General features: G+C 50.5%; 1 protein-coding gene across 2 annotated transcripts; it reads right to left on the bottom strand.

Annotated features, from left to right (window-relative positions):
- Nucleotides 1-879: 879 nt before the first annotated feature.
- On the bottom strand, nucleotides 880-15723 carry LUZP1 (leucine zipper protein 1). Of its 2 annotated transcripts, XR_013958302.1 has the most exons (4): nucleotides 12455-15723; nucleotides 7585-7749; nucleotides 5271-5453; nucleotides 880-4523 (listed from the first exon to the last, which is right to left on the bottom strand). XR_013958302.1 is itself a non-coding variant. In XM_080632609.1 (3 exons), the coding sequence occupies exons 1-3, from the start codon at nucleotides 15587-15589 to the stop codon at nucleotides 5415-5417; spliced, it is 3339 nt and encodes a 1112-aa protein (XP_080488735.1). In that variant the 5' UTR covers nucleotides 15590-15723; the 3' UTR covers nucleotides 880-5414. The 2 variants fall into 2 exon arrangements, 1 of the variants encoding a protein (XP_080488735.1); XM_080632609.1 differs by having other exon boundaries at nucleotides 880-5453.
- Between the last annotated feature and the right edge of the window lie 1215 nt (nucleotides 15724-16938).

Below are 16938 nucleotides of genomic sequence, written 5' to 3'. Positions count from 1 at the left end.
TTTGGACAGAGCCTTGCGTGTCCTGGTTTAGTGTGAGGTGTCCCTGCCCATGGCAGGGGGTTGGAACTGGAGGAGCTTAATGTCCTTTCCACCCTGAACTATTCTAGGAGTCTATGATTCTATACGAAGTAATGGAGTCTGTCCGTTACTTGTAGGTGCTAACAGGGATCAAGTCAACATGGTTAGAAATTCCCTGGAAAACATCACTGAGGCTGGTAAATGCAATAAAATATCCACTGCAACTATTCACATCAGGAGTGCAGCCCAGGCTTCATGGATCTGCACTTCCATGTGTGCAGCCCCATCACATTCTTAGATGCACATTGACACAGGCAGAGCAGCTGACCGCTTTCTATCCCCTGGAAGTTCCTTCCCATCCCTGGCAGTGTTCAAGGCCAGGTTGGACACAGGGGCTTGGAGCAAGCTGCTCCAGTGGAAGGGGTCCCTGCTGTGGCGGGGACTGGAGCTGCATGAGCTTTAAGGTCCCTTCCAACCCAAACCATTCCATGAGTCTATGGAGGAAATGGTGACTTGCTTCTCTCTGAACGCTCACCCTCCAACCTGCCCTCACCAGTGCCAAACCCAGGTCATCTCAGTGCAGAGCGGCTGTGCTAAACTCGGTGTGCCGTGTGTGCACTGTCCATGACTTAAACGCAGCCTAGGAATGGATGAGTGAGATCTGCCTGGATACGGGCAAAACCCGAAGCACCAGGCAGGCAGATTCAGCACTAACCCAGTGCTGCAGACCAGAGCTGCTGCAGCACTTCACCAACAGACATCAGTGCCTCTGAGTAATGGCCCCCGTGCAGGGATTCAGGCAGAGCTCCAAACACCACAACACAAACGTGTAAAAAGAGAAGAGTTTTATTGGTTATATACTGTAGAGCTGACAGTGATCGAGTCAGGAGAGACATGCAGATAAGTGTGTGTTTACATTTGGCATGCAAAGAGCACTGTAACTGGAAGGAGGTGAGCACCATCTGTATCCACTGCATGGGCAGCCTGGGGAGGAAAGAGCTGGCTTCCCTCTACTGAGCTGAGACAGGGAGTTGTGAGAGGGGAAACAGTGCTGACAGAGCTATTGGACACAGTTTGTTTAGGGAAATAGGCAATACTGTAACCCTGGAAAGTTCGCTTAACTTGGATGAGTCTGCGATTATGAAAAGATTTCTTGCAGTATTTGTCTTCTAACTAAGCTGCCCCAGCCCAAATATATGTCTGCAAATACAAAAAAATAGATTTATTTTCTTAAAAATACATTCCATGCAGCCTGGAGTGCTGCTTCTCCAAGGCAGGAACCTGCACTGCATGCTGGCAGCCCAGGGAGATGATCCTTTGGGTCCTTGGGTTACTGACCATCAGAGGCATCTGCAAACAATGGCTTCATTTATCACATACAGTGCAGTCCACTGGAGGCTGGCCTTGGAGCAGTGCTTTGACCACTCCAATGATGTGCAAGGGTGGCAGATGAGGTCTACTCTATTAGAGATGCCATCAGTGTGTATTGCTTTGATCTGTAGCTAGGAAATCGCTCATGTCAAGCGTCTCTTGAAGCACCAAGGGGGGGCCACCCCTGCCCAGTGCTTCCTGCCCTGGTCCTGTCCTGGAGGTGCGGTCTGCAGGAGGCCCATGGCTCTCCTCGTGGCTGGGTCAGTGCACGGCACCGGCGGCTGCACTGTGAGGGCTGTGCTGCAGGGCTCTTACCGGGCACAAAGGAAGCTGCTGAGCCCTCGGGCTGGTGCCAGCCATGCCGGGAAGAGCCGATGGTGTCCCTCCAAAAGGGACCGGTGCCTCCATTCCCTTGGGAGAAGCGGGCGCTGACACTTCCTCTGTACAGCAAATACATTTACAACTTTGGGATTACCCGAGTGCTTGATGCGCGGCCCTGTGGCATCATCAAGCCCACTGAAAAGCCTGTTATATTTATATGCTAAAATTACAAATACTTCTTCAGTGATGGCAATATTTACACATATACTCTATTTTACAGCTGTTCAAAAAAAGTGTGCAATTTGAGTAAAACACATTGTGTTTCCTGAAGTCATTGCTATAAGTTTAATAATACAATCAGCTCCTATTGCACTCAAGATTACAGGGCATGGCCCCTTTCCATTTTAAAGAGGATTTTAGTTTCTTAGATTTAATCTCGGTTGTGGTAAAACCAACCTGGTGTAGTTACTGAGTGACACCTGTGTTCATTATGTACAAGCAATGAGACTGAGCCTAGAGCAGGAGTTCAGGGTATGTGCTGTAAAGTATTGACCCCACGACTGATGTAGCCAGAGAAAGGAGTGACATTACCTGTGAGCAGCAACTGGGGAGAGCACAGTGGGACAGCAGCCGGGGCTCCTGCTGCAGGCCGTGAGCCAGTCAAGAGCAGTGTGAAGCCCTCCACTTGCCCATGGCTAAGGAAAAACCTGGTCCTGGCTGACAGAAGGGGAAAAGCAACAGCTCTTGCTGCTGGTGCACTTTAGACAGGGGATTGCGTTGTTGGGATGAGCTGCAGGGGTGAAAAGCTGATCGAGTACAGGGGAGCCTGTGTTAACCCAGCATGTCGTGTCATAGAGATGCAGAGCATTCCTGGACGGAACTGAAGCCAGTTCCCTTGGAAGGAGCTTTGGAAGCACCATACTAAGCTGGATCCATGAATTTGAGGAGGCGAGGGTTGGTGGATGTGTGCAGGCACACAGGATGTGGACCACTGTCCTGCAGCAGGACGGGGCTCCTCACTGGAAGAAAAGCCATACAGTCACTGCTCAAAGCAATCCTCGTTCTTCAGTGCAGATGTGCTGTCCAGATGTGTGTAGAACTAAGCTGGAAGTCCTGGGCAGCAGTGACATGGGGCAGGGGGGAGGTCTTCTGAAGTATGCTGCTGCTCTGTGAGACTGAACTGCAATGCCAAGCAGGTCCTCAGCAGTGGCTCTTCCACAGTGACTAACTGGGTATGTGCTATATGGCTGGAGAGCTGCTTTTTGGGAATGTAAATGGAGGTAAATGATTGCTGTGATGTCTGAAGAGACAGCTACATGCCAAGATGTGACCTCCCAGGTTAAGCAAGCAGGTGATGCAGGAGGCAGTTGGGCCACTTGCTGCAGTGGCTTGGAAGGGGTTTGCAGCAGCATCTCCCATGCAACGGGCAGAAGAGGCCCTGAGACAGCACGTTTAGTTTGAAGGGAAATATTTCCTTTACCATGAAGGAGTCAGAAGGTGGCGTCTTGAGAACGGCAGAGGGCAGCGAGCCAGTCCTGAGAGCACTGCTGAGATGGAGCATTTCTGGTCAGGCTGCAGTTCTGCTTCTCCGGAAAGCCTGCAGGGCTGCATGCGGAGCTGAGGGAAGCTGATGCTGTTCGAGCCATCGATCTCAGTGATGTCTTTTTGTGTGGCAGTGACGATCCTGCCCTACAGAAACCTCTGAGCAGAGCAGGGTGCTCAGGGTGGAGCCTGCAGCTCCGCAGGCTGGGTGAAAAAGAAACCCCAACCCCTTGGGGTTTCAGTTTGCCTGATCTGCACGGATTTGTCCCCTCCCGCAAACACGGGGCAGGGAGGCGGTGCAGGAATCTGAATTAACCTCAGGTACTTGCAGTTTGGATTTTGAGTTGAAAATTCTTTCCTATTACAGGTGATGATCTGTTTATCCCCTTCTCTACGAGTGCTGCCATGACATGAAATGGTAGGAGATAGCATTATCTCTTTGTCCTGTTAATGTGACACTTGGACATGTCACGAAATATAAACTAAAGGGTTAAAAATATAAATTTGGGAAACCATCTAAAAATTGCAAAATGAATCTTTTCCTTTTTTTTCCTAAAAATATTTTTTCCCTTTCTCCAAACAATCTTTATTAGAAGAAAAATCACATCACTGAAATGCTTTCCTTTTTCTATAAATGCTTTCATAGATATTTTCCAACCAGCTCTGGTTTTTTTCAATTCATTTGCCTCTCAGAATTGAGGCATAATTCCAAGGGACAGGCAGGACAAGTGGCACAGAAGTGCCCGGGTCACTGCAGTGGTAGCTGCTCGTCTGGAAGGCGAGCTGTGGGAATGAGAGCGGGACACATACGGGAGCTGCTGGGGCACAGCTATTCCTGCAGCACCTCCAAACCAAACAAGGGACCTTTTCCCTTCTGCAGCATTGTCCTTGTCCCTCAGCAAAGAGGGGTGGCTGTTCCCAACAGGCAGGACAGGAGAACCTGCAGTGGGGTGGTGGGATGTGAAGGAAGGACCTGCAGAGCTCTGCGTGAGCCAGACGCAGTCACCTTGCTCAGGGCAGATGCTGCTCCAACACCTGAGCATCTCCTGGAGCTGTGGGGTGTCTCCCCCAACAGCAACATCATCTGCACTCATCATCATCATCTGCCTGTGGGCACTGGCAGGGTAACGTACCTCTATTTGAAGCAGTCTCTGACCACACCTGAGTCCCAGACACAGCAGATGGGGTGGTCCTGAAGAGGTGCACGGACCAAGGCTGCCTAGATAGCCTTACTGGAGCTCATCTGGGGTTCCAATCCCACTGCCTCCACCCTGGTTTTGAAAGGAACAAGGACATTCTGCTTGTCTGTTTCTTTTAGAGCGCAACTGCTGAGGAAGTGCAGCAGGGCTGTTGCCTGCAGAGCACAAGAGACACAAAGCTTCAGGTAAAAAAGCACCCCAGTCCAAGCCGGGAGGGAGTTTCACTGCTGCATGAATTGATGCTGGTTTGGCTCAGTGGTTGACTTCTTGGTGCAAGATCTCAGCTTGTGATGAGCAGGTCATGCAAAGCTTGCTGCAGAGACTGACAGCAACAGGGAAGAAGCTGCTCTTAAACAATATTTTCTGCTCTCCTTCACTCTTAATGTGTAAAGCAACCACTGGGGAATGGTTTCCTCCTGCCTTATGACAGGGGGTGCTGGGAACACAGGTACTGAGGTCACCACAACCCAAGCCAATAAGGGTGTATTAGGAGAATGCAAACTCTCCCTAGAAATAGAAAGCTTTTGGATGCGGAGCCATGCAGGACAGCTGTCATGGGCTGGTGGACTTTAGCCACAGGGATACCTCTGGGATCTTGTCTAAATGCAAGTGATTAAGAAGTTCTCTCTTGTCCAGGCAGTACCATCGTTCAGAGTGGCTGTGCAGTCAGGACATCCATATGGAGACAGACCTATCATCCTATGGAGCAGATGTAAGATTGCAGGTACAGAGATGAGAAGTGGGAGTCCCCTGAGCAAAGTCTCTGCAGCTGCCTCTTCAGCAAAGAAGAAAATGAATTCACTGGTAAAGCTCCTGTACCTTGCAAATCGCATTAGAAAACCGGTTTCAGGCTCGCTGAAGCCTGTGCAGAGGTTACAAACAGGTGGGACACCCATGAGCTTGGTACTGTCCTGCCTCTTACTCCACTGTGCAGCGTGTTCTTTGGGTGGAAGGCAATACAGCTCATCTCCGAGATGTTGTCCGGCAGGCCCGGGAAGCACCCTGTAAGACACAACCCTGCAGCATCACAGACTGGCCAGGACCTGCAGCTGCCTCTGGCAGCAATTTTGCTCTGCGGAAGAGCACTGTGATAGCCCATAGGCAGCAATCCCAAAGCCCATCAGGATCCTAGCCCAGTGGTGGGGCAGGGGAGGGCAGTGGCAGGATCAGTTTGGAAGATACAGGTTCTGTCAGTGTTTACAGTGCAGTAAGCCCAAAGCAGAATGACCCAGCCCTGCCCTGCACAGGCAGGACCTATTAGCCTTTTTATGTATGCTGTAGCATAGAGCGTACCCACTTCACATCCAGCATGTGGTTCTTACAAGTAAGATGCACAGAGAAGATGAAGCTGATCTAATGTCAGAGCACATCTTCCATATGCAAGGTGCTCAGGCTCCTGTTACAGTTGGTGGAGGTGTGGGCAAAGACAGAAGCTCAAAATGACAGTGTGTATGTTATGGGGACCTGACTTTACCCCAGTTTTCATTTGTTGTTGACCCAGTCTGGGCAGCCAAAGAAAGCACAGCACAGCCTCAGGTACAGGAGTCTGCATCTACGTAACACCTCTCAGTCACCACGGGGAGCATCACTATGGTGTTCGGTTCCTTGGCTATTGACAAGGACAATGAAAGTTCACTACCCTCTACTGCAAACATTACCTATCTCTAAGCAGCAGTCTGCAAATCTCAGCTGGGACCACATCCCTCTGGTCTCTTTGTTTTGTGTAGACCCAGAGGTGTGAGTATATAGGGCTGCCTCACTGCAGTTCTGCTGCTCTCACAGCAAAACTCATCAGCTCTTGTGCACCTCCAGTAAGATACACTGACAACAGGACTGAGCTCTTAAGATATTTCCTGCTGTGGCTGATCCATACATGGAAAAATGCACTCTGCTCTGGGCAGCTGCACAGGCAAATAGGGAATTCCAGGAGACAAAGAAAGTCTTTTGTACAGACATAAGCACGGCTGTGCACCTAGGAATGAAAGGCCTAGATCCCTGTCTCTTCTGAAGGGGGCTTATTTCAGGCAGTAAGTCCCAGTCACTATAATGTGGCCCATTTTCCACTTCTCCATGTCTCCAGAAAGACGTGTCTCAGGAGGCAGAGTGGCAGGTATGCAGCAGCAGCCAAGCACCCTAGGGGTACAGCAGCCAGCTGAAGCAGGTAAGTCAGGGACTCTGATTTTGTCTCTCCCAATGGGTTGTTTTTCCCATCCCTGATGGTCCAGTGTGTGCCATAGGATGACTAGAAGCAGTGCCTCTTGTTCCCTAGAGACTATTTTTTAGCCATAAAACTAGCTGAAACAAGGTCAGAACAAAAAAAATAAGGTAGTAATTTTTAATGTTACAGGGAATGAGTAGAATAATTGATGGAGGCAATGCAGGAGACACCCCAGCTCTATGGAGGCAATGCAGGAGACACCCCAGCTCTATGGAGGCAATGCAGGAGACACCCCAGCTCTATGGAGGCAATGCAGGAGACACCTCAGCTCTATGGAGGCAATGCAGGAGACAACCCAGCTCTATGGAGGCAATGCAGGAGACACCCCAGCTCTATGGAGGCAATGCAGGAGACACCCCAGCTCTATGGAGGCAGTGCAGGAGACACCCCAGCTCTATGGAGGCAATGCAGGAGACACCCCAGCTCTATGGAGGCAATGCAGGAGACACCCCAGCTCTATGGAGGCAATGCAGGAGACACCCCAGCTCTATGGAGGCAATGCAGGAGACACCCCAGCTCTATGGAGGCAATGCAGGAGACACCCCAGCTCTATGGAGGCAGTGCAGCAGACACCCCAGCTCTATGGAGGCAATGCAGGAGACACCCCAGCTCTATGGAGGCAATGCAGGAGACACCCCAGCTCTATGGAGGCAATGCAGGAGACACCCCAGCTCTATGGAGGCAGTGCAGGAGACACCCCAGCTCTATGGAGGCAATGCAGGAGACACCCCAGCTCTATGGAGGCAATGCAGGAGACACCCCACCTCTCAGCAGTGCTGATTTCAGACTGGATTTCTCCTAAAAGGTTTACATTCATTTTGGACAAGTTCTCTAAGTTATGCCACTGGGAGGTCAGTTCAGATACTGGCTTCCTGCCCTGTAACTCTTCTCTGGATGATCCTTCAACCCACATACCTGCTCCTCCCCCTGGAGACTCAGTGGTGCGTGGGGGTTGGCTTCAGGGTCCTGCAGCTCCATCCTGGTGGTTGGCCTTTTCCCTGCTGTGTCAGCCTGTGACAGATATTCAGAAGAGCCGTACTGTTTTCTTCTGGAACTGGGCACAAAATCTTTGCTTTCATCCTGTGTGAAGGAAAACAAAGAGGGTTGGAACTCGGGGACTGGGAAGGGGAATAGCATTGGGCTCCTGGTCCAGGGTTATCAGTGTGAGGTGCTGGCTTGAGTCCCTTTGGCCAGGAGGGCCTGGAGGCACCAGCCCAGCTCTGGCATCTCCTCACTTAAGTGCTATTTCTTTTGAAACTCTCCAGTAATTTTAACCCAAGTTCTAGATGCAGTCTTCTGGTGAGCTGAGTGCCCTGTGCACAAACCTGTGCTCAGCCTGCATGGCTCACTGAGCTCAGTGCTTGTATCCATGAGGGACTAGCAGCAGAAAACCCCACAGTTTGGTGACTGAAGGAGTTTCTTGTAACTATTCACTCTGAAGGGTGGTCAGCGACCTCAATCTCCCATTTTCTTGCCAATGAGGACACGATGTGGGAGTGTTCTGCACTCTTTTCCTGCTAGGGGCATCTAAATGGCACTTTTAAACTAATGTTTTCCTGAATGTCTATAGAGACATTTATGGGATCATACCCTGGGATTCAGATGCCTACAGTCTGCCTTATGGCTGGCTGGGGAACCAGAACAAATCATTACTGGTGAAGTGGGCACTGCACTCCTGAAGCCTTTGCGCTCTGGCATCGTGTCTGCTGAACCACGCAGAGCACAGCCCTGAGAAGGGGATGTGGGCAGTGGCAGAACAGATTTAGTCCCTGGCCTGTGGCAAAAGGGATAGCAGGGAAAGGAGAGGCAGCACCTGCTCCGTGCCTGGCACGAAAGCATCTCTGAGATGGACACCAGGCCTTAGTGGGCTCTCAGAAAGAAGCTGCCTGAGCTGGCCCTGCTGTGGATGACATCCACCAAACGCTGGATCTGACCCCTCCTCTTGTGATCCAAGCCCTACAACAGAAGTGAGCTGTGACCATCAGTAGCACTTTGGTGAGTAGGCACAACACAGAGACAGGTCCCACAGGGACCTCCAACCAACCATGGGCCAGAGATAACCATGATGGGCTGGGCTGCTTGTAAAAGTGAGGTGATAACTGTAAGTTAATGAATAGCATTCATCTTGATGGTAGATACATGCAGCCTCACATTCACAAGCCCTGGTCCTCATAGAGGACTTCAACCACCTCAGTGTCTGTTGGAGGGACACCACAGCAGTGCACCAGCAACCCAGGAGGTTGCTGGAATTGTTGATGACAACTTTGATCTCCAAGCAACAGAGGAACCATCAGGAAGCAGGGCTATGCTGGACCTTGCCCTCCCCAGCAGGGAGGGTCTGGTGGGGAGGGTGAAGCTGGAGGGCAGCCTTGACTGGAGTGACCATAAAATGGTGGAGTTGGAGATTCTTAGGGCAGCAAGAAGGGTGGGCAGCAAGGTCACTGCCCTGGACTGCAGGAGAGCAGACTTCAGCCTCTTTAGGGATCTGCTTGGCGAGAGCTGGGCTGGTTCAGCCTGGAGAAGAGAAGGCTCCTGAAGGGGAGACCTTAGAGCAGCTCCAGTGCCTAAAGGGGCTGCAGGAAACCTGGAGAGGGGCTTTGGACAAGGGCCTGTAGGGACAGGCCAAGGGGAACGGCTTGAACCTGCCAGAGGGGAGACTGAGATGAGCTCTTAGGCAGAAGCTCTTCCCTGTGAGGGTGCTGAGGCGCTGGCACAGGGTACCCAGAGAAGCTGTGGCTGCCCCATCCCTGGCAGTGCTCAAGGCCAGGTTGGACACAGGGGCTTGGAGCAAGCTGCTCCAGTGGAAGGGGTCCCTGCTCAGGGAACGGTGCTGGAGCTGGACGAGCTTTAAGGTCCCTTCCAACTCAAACCAGTCTGGGATTCTGTGATTGATGGGCCCAGGGCTTAGCAAGGGCTAGGGACCACTCTATTTCTGATACAGCAGTTGTCTTTAGAGGTGAGATCACTGGTTGAGCATATATGAGCTCCATGCCCTTGGGCATCTGACAGTGTCAGTCCATCTCAGCTGTCAGGCAGCCTGAACTTGTGACTATCAACCCACATACACTGGTCACAAAGAGTTTCATAGGTAAAGAGCTGCGCCAGGGCCATCAGGATGGCCACCCTCCATGTGTTGCTGCTGCAGACCAGTACCTCCAGGTACTGCCCCAGGGCCGGGCCATCGTGGGGCATGGTGTGCTTCATGGCACCCCAAAGAACAATCAGCTGGGCACTGACAAGCCCTTGGAAGCTGCTCCGAACAGACTGTGTGGTTAACTGCTTAAATAGATGCTTACATGGAGTCAGCAAGGGTGAAATGGTGATGGATGCACTTTATATTACTCCCTAGAGCAGAGGAGACAAGGGGCAAGAGGCAGCACATCGCTGGATACTGTCAGGGAAACCTTTCCATGAGACCCAGGCAGCCCAAGCAGGTGAGCATGGCCTCGCTTGACGACAAGCCTACCTTCAGAGGTTTAGCTAACTTATGCACCTTGAGGTCTTGCATTCCCTCCAGTCTTTTACGAGAGCCTGGCTGCAGGCACTAGAGGGAGCTGGTCCTCAGGCTGCAGTATCCATCCATCAGCAACTACTGCCTTTGGGTCTCCCAAAGCATTGCTCCAAAGAGCTGCTGCTTCTGTAGCCCAAGTGCTGCTAAGAGCTGCTGATACCTTCTGGTATCAGACATCGTGTTTCATGGAGGAGAGAAAGATGTATTTTGGCAAAACCAGCACAGTTTCCAGACAGGGTTCTTAGGGCAATCTCGGACTTTGGACTGTGGAGCTGGGAAGACGTGATAGCGATGCCCTTACAGGAAAGCTAAATGTGCAAAGTCAGCACAGATCAGTGCCAAGCCTTCTGCCAGAGCAATAGCTACATCTTTAACTGAAACTCAGATCCCAGCAGAAACAAGCTGCTTGTGATATGAGGCATATCGTAACCCTGAAGATACTCTTCAAATGCAGATGCTTTGGTTTGTTCTTTTCAAGGGCACAAGCAATAATTTGAGCTGCCCAAATACATAAAACTTGGTGTATCTGTTCAATCGGTGTATCTGCAGTCTTTCAGGGTAACTTCCTGCTCCTCATTTACAAGTTAAAAATATACTTAATTTATGACCAAGAATGCAAACTTGTGACTATGGTGTCAGGGTGACACAGAGAGATACCCAGCTCCGTACTCACCAGCCCTGCATCAACTAACCACAGTCACCTTCCGGACTGCTTGCCACTGCAGACAGGGGCAAGGCTGGAAGCCAGCTAACCCTGGTACCCAGGATGACCACACAGATCAGGTTGCCCTGCCAGGCACCCTTCAGCTGCTGCTGTAGGCACATTGACGCGACAGTGACCTCCAGACCACCTGTACAATGTACTGCAGAGCCACACTCAGCCCTGGGTGGGCTGCTAGGGGGAAGATGGGAAAGAAACACGTGAGTGCCCACGCTGCCAGGCTCCATGACTGATCCTACGTGAGCTCTGCTGCAAGTGGAGACCTCTTCACCTGTGAGGCTCAATGCTGTGGCTGCTGGGAATTCCAGCTCCTGGGACAAAGGGAAGCCCAGGGATGGATCTCCCATTTCCCAAGCACATAAGCTGTCGTTAGGCAAAAGGACAACCTCAGTCATGTCAGCTCTGCCGGGATTCATGAAAGAATTACAGACTGCCTGTGACCACGAGTGACCCTGGCCAGAGAGATGATATCTTCTGTGTCCAAATGTAGCTGGAAGAGCAACCTGTGCTTTGTAACACCCCAGGCAATAGACTCTCTACAAAGCAAAGCAATGGAGCAAATTCTTCTGTGCTTCTCATTGCCGGAGAAGTGGAAGAGAAGTTTTGCAAATGTAAAACTTCCTTCATATCTCCACCACCTCATCTTTGTCAGTGCCAGAGTCACTCAGTTATGAATCTGTCCCCTCTATCACCAGCCCTTTCAGATTGCTGCACTGGGCTCCTCCTGCAGCCTGCCAGCGGCAGCAGCTGCTTAGAGCAGCTCTAAGTGAGGAGCAGAGGCAGGAGCTGCAGCAGGAGCTGGTAGGTGGCTTAATGGCCTGGAGGGGCACTTGGTGCCCATGAGCTCAGTTGAAATACGCTGGAGCCTGCGGCTCCGGTGGCAAGTACAGCTCGAACTGTCTGTGTGTGTCAGCCCTGCTTTCAGGGACTCCTCTCACTGGTTCCAGTCAACGGAACAGGAAAAGAGCACAGCCATCCCCATGCCTCTTGCTTCTTTTCAGGTGGGATGTTGACACAGACCGAGGAGGGAGCAGCCCTGTGTAACCAGCCAGCACCCATCTGTTTAGGAGATGCCTGGGAAGCATTTCCAGACCAGAGTCTGGTTTCACATGGAGAAACCATGCAGCTCTTACCAAAAGGAGCTGCATGTCTACGGCTGTCGTTAGAGCTACAGCTCTGCCTGAGGCACCACTCTATTAAAATCTGCTCTTTTCCATAATCTTTTCGTTACTACTTCAAGTTGAAAGTGCCATGCAAAGCCACTCTGAAAAGCATACCATGTCCTGCATGTAACTATGTTTTCTGGCAAGACCAAATGCTACTAGATAGTTATTCATATAACATTACAAGACCCAAACAGATGGATCTAATGTCAAGAAGTCTAAATCAGGTACTTCACATAGGAGATACTCCACTGAAGATAGCAGAGCTGAAAGATGGAAGCACTTAGGAAATAAGCTGTAAGAACGTCAAATCAGGCACCCTACAACTAAGAGGCAGCTTGGAAAACCTCATCAACTGACAGACAAGAGCGTTTAACTCAGGATACTTACAGGTAGTGTGGTCCGGTGCCAAGCAGAAGCTGCAGGAGGATCACTTGCACAGCTCCTGCGTGTTAGCAGTTCAGATGCACTTAAGTTACTTTTGGTCCTTCGGGATCCCAGTTCAGGGGCGCTCCAGGAGTCAGCCGTGGCATTGGTCCTTGCTGAGGTCTGCTCCAGGAAGTTTGTTCTTGCACTGTTCCCTTCCATTTCCGAGAGGTCCACTGAGGACATACACCTGCTTGTAGTACTGGAAGCTGCACTTCTCTCCCCTTTGGGCTGAGGGTGCTCCAGGGAATGTAAGCCTTGTCTTGCTCTCCAGGAACTTCTCACAGTGACATGTTTTGTTTCGCAGGAAACTGCATCTGAAGAGCCATGGCTCTTCCAGCTGATTGTCTCGGAAGGTGGCTCACTGCTCCTCTCGCTGAGCTCAGAAGTCTTTATCATAATGCTGCTTCTGGAGACCACTGTTTCTGCTTTGCTTCTTGGCACTGCCTCTCCAGTTCTGTCTGCCTCAGATGGTTTCAGAGCACTTTTACTGATCGATATCTCAACGGGTGTGGGGAGACTGTTTGCCACTGGTGAAGGTTCGTTTGGAGCAACTCTGATGTTGCTGGTGGTAACATGTCTTTCCTTTGCTGCTGTATCTACACTGGCTCTTGGAGCTGTTGGCTCAGAAGGGAAGATGGTGATGCTGCTTGTCATTTTATTTGTTACTGGTTTAAAAACGGACTTTTGTTTTTCGGACTCAGCCTCAGAAACGGTTCCTCCCATCACTGCCTTCATATCCTTTTCAACAATTGCAGGTTTAATGACAGCTTTTGATCTCAGAGCTTCTCTTGGGCTGAACGACCTTCTAGATTTAAGTCCTCCAGTGCTGGCATCGGGTGGTTTTATACACTTGGTGGGGTCTTCATCATTTACAGCGTTTTTGTCATTTTCAAAAAGTGATGCTCTAAAAACTCCCCTGGAACTGGAGAACTGCTTGGAACTTACTTTCCTTCTTGTCTCAAAGTCTGACTGCGTTTTTTTGCTTCTTCCCGATTCTTCATCTGAATGAAGCTTTTCTGCGTTACTCTGGATGGTTTTGGAGTCCATTTTTAAGCAAGCATTTACACGATCTGTCACTGCAGTTGAAGACTGCTCCGTGTCTTCTTTATCGAGCCCTGTGACAACCTGCAGCACGTCCTCCTGACTCCTGGAGCGATGGGAACACTTTGTTAGTGTTGAAGGCTTCGCACAGTCAAGCGATGTGTCTGCAAATTCTTTTTCCTGGGAGATGATTGTTCTTTTAGCCCTCCCCTCCGAAGGCTGCCTGTGTGATGCAGCAGGAGCGCTCACTGCTTCTACTTTAGAGTCAGATGCTGACACATGGGAGGAGAGCTGGTACTTGTATGCAGACCCTGTGCCATTGGAAGACGTGTGGTTACCCCTGGTGAGCTGTGTGTCCCCCGAGCAGTCACTGACTTCTGCCTGACTCGCTTTCAGCTTCTCGGCCAAAGAAGCCACTGATTCTCCTTTGTTTGACTTCTCCTCCCGCGCATCAGCTCCGTTGCCACGGAGCACCTGAGATGGCTTCTCAGCTTTGGATCTCAGGCCTGGGTCACCGGCAGGTTTGGAAGGTGCTTTCCAAGACTTCTGCTCCTGTGCTGCAGGAGGGTATCGGCTCAGGACAGAGGGCTGCTCCTTTGATCTCTTCCCCTCATTCTGAGGGACACAGCCTTCCTTCTGACCAGAAGACAAAGTGGAAACTGAAGATTTCTCTTCCAGTCTTTTCGTGTCTGTGGCGGCAGTGTCTGAAAGGGCAGACGCTCCAGATGCTTTGCCTGCTTTTCTGTTTGTTAAGCTTGGACTGGGCACCTGCTTCCCACCATGGGCATAGCTGTCATTGCTGACAGAGAAATCTCTGTTCCTTGCCCTTTCCCGGCGCTGCTGCGGAGAGAGCTCCCTTGGCTTGTGCTTGGCAGCTGTCAAATCAGCTATGACACCCCTGTATTTAGGTCTGTCATGTTTTCCCCTGCTAGCAAAGCTTGTATCTTCATTTTCTACCTCTCCATTCTCCAGATCTTTCTGTTTCTTTATTTGCATTTTGATTTCCTCCAGCTGACCCGCTAAGAGCTTGTTTTTATTCTGCTCACTCAAGTAACTGTCTTGGAGGTCATTATTTTTGGCTCTCATTTTTTTAAGCTCTTCTTCTAAAGATTCAAAACGTTTTATCTGAGTTTTAAGTTTCTCAATTTCCTGGGTGAGATCTTTCACTTTGTTGTCCTCCTGATTTTTATTCTTTTGGTTTTCTGACTTATTCCTGGTTTCATTTTCGACATGTTTCAGGTAATCCACGCTTCCCTTCCTCCTGGTCTCCTTAGAGGGCAACGCCAAAGTCAAATCATCTTCAATCCTCAGATCATTTCTGTCTAGCAGGTTATTTGATGACCTTTCTAGCAAGTTGGATGCATTCCTGGTTTGATCCGCCCTATTTAGTTTATTGTTTTGCTCTAGTTTCTGCGTTAGCTCCTGGATGATTTTTTCATTCTGCTTTTCTCTTTCATTAAAGTGTTTTCTTTCCGTGATAAAGCTCAGCGCTAAGGATTTCAGTTTTTCTAACTCGCCCGTCAAGCTCTGCTCCGTTTTATCCAGCCTCTCCTCAGATGCCTCCAGTTCTTTCACTTTCACTCGAAGCACTTCTAGTTCCGTCGATATCTTTTTGGTCAAGTTCTTTTCCTCATTGAGGCTGAGACACAGCTGCGTGCAGTCGTTCTTGCTCCTGCTGAAGGCCTCCTCCAGCTTCTCCAGCTCTGCCATTCTCCTCTGCAGGTGTTCGATTTCTGACTTCAGCTCTCGGGTGAGGCTCTCTTCCTCCTCAAGTTTTTCTTTCATTAACCGGCAAAGCTCTTCAGCCTTCCTGATTTCTTCATCCTTGCCTTCAATCTTCAGCACTCTTTTCCGCAGGGCCTCAACATCGGCCAGCATGCTGGAGTTGCTGCCTTCCGCCTGGATAACTTTGTCCTGGAGGTCAAGCAGCTCATCCTCTGCTTTCTGCAGGTTTTTGGTTGCTTCCTCCAGCTCATCAAGGCGGCGGCTAAGGCTCTGCAGTTTGAAGCGCAGGTGCCGATTTGAGGTTTCCTTGTAACCTGTGAACTCTGCCATGTTTCTTTTTTATTCCTTTTAGGTGAAGGCTTTGCTTTGTCTGGGTGAATGGCGTGGTCTTGAGCACCTTGTGTATTCCTGCTGTGTTCCCGTTTCTTTGGACAGAGGCAATCTCACCCTGAAAGAAAACATGGTTAAAATCACAGTCAGAGCTCGGAATGTAAATGTTCTCACTGGAAAAGTTAACTATAAATGTTTCCATAAATAACTTTTTAATTAAATACGTTTCTGAGTGCTGAATGAGGGGAAAAGAAACTGCAGAGAAGCGCCCCAGTCCCGTTACTTTGCTTATACAGGATTTCCAAAAATAGCCTGTTCCCAGCCACTGAGGGAAGGAAGTGCCCTCCACTGCTGGCCTGCACAGGCAGCGTGTGCACAGCAAACAGCAGACCCTCACCCCAGGGCTCAACAGGCAGCACACGCTGCCCACACGCAGGTCTTGGGTTGTGGAAGCTGATGCAGCCCAGAGAGCAACCGTATCCTGGGCTGCATCAAGAGGAGCGTGACCACCAGGTCCAAGGAGGTGATCCTGCCCCTCTGCTCTGCTCTCCTGAGACCTCACTTGGAGCACTGTGTGCAGTTCTGGTGTCCTCAACATAAAAAGGACATGGAACTGTTGGAAGAAGTCCAAAGGAGGCCACGAGGATGATCAGGGGACTGAAGCACCTCCTGTATGAAGATAGGCTGAGAAAGTTGGGGCTGTTCAGCCTGGAGAAGAGAAGGCTGCGTGGAGACCTCAGAGCAGCCTTCCAGTATCTGAAGGGGGCTACAAGGATGCTGGGGATGGACTCTCCATCAGGGACTGTAGTGACAGGACAAGGGGTAACGGGTTCAAACTGAAACAGGGGAAGTTTAGATTGGATCTAAGGAAGAAATTCTTTACTGAGAGGGTGGTGAGGCACTGGAATGGGTTGCCCAGGGAGGTTGTGAATGCTCCATCCCTGGCAGTGTTCAAGGCCAGGCTGGACAGAGCCTTGGGTGCCATGGTTTAGTGTGGGGTGTTCCTGCCCATGGCAGGGGGTTGGAACTGGATGATCTTAAGGTCCTTTCCAACCCAAACTATTCTATGATTCTATGCATGTGCAAGACTCAGGTCCCTGCACACAGACAAGCCTGCGCAGCAGACACCTCTCTATTCAGTACTGTCTCCTAAAGATGCCTTAGAGATGAAGAGTCAGGAACCATAAACAAGACCTGGAAAACAGAAAATGCAACCCCCCTCCATTTGGTGGCCCCTGAGATGGGGGCAAGCCCCCTCACCCCTAGCTCACAGACGGCAGGTATGAGCCATGCCAGTCGGCACTGTTCATTGCTGCCAGCATTGCTCCTGCAGCACAGGCTGCTCAGCA

The sequence above is a fragment of the Psittacula echo genome, assembly GCF_963264785.1.
Source record: "Psittacula echo genome assembly, chromosome: 21".
In the NCBI taxonomy this organism is placed as follows: domain Eukaryota; kingdom Metazoa; phylum Chordata; class Aves; order Psittaciformes; family Psittacidae; genus Psittacula; species Psittacula echo.
This window is presented reverse-complemented; position numbering and strand designations above follow the sequence as displayed.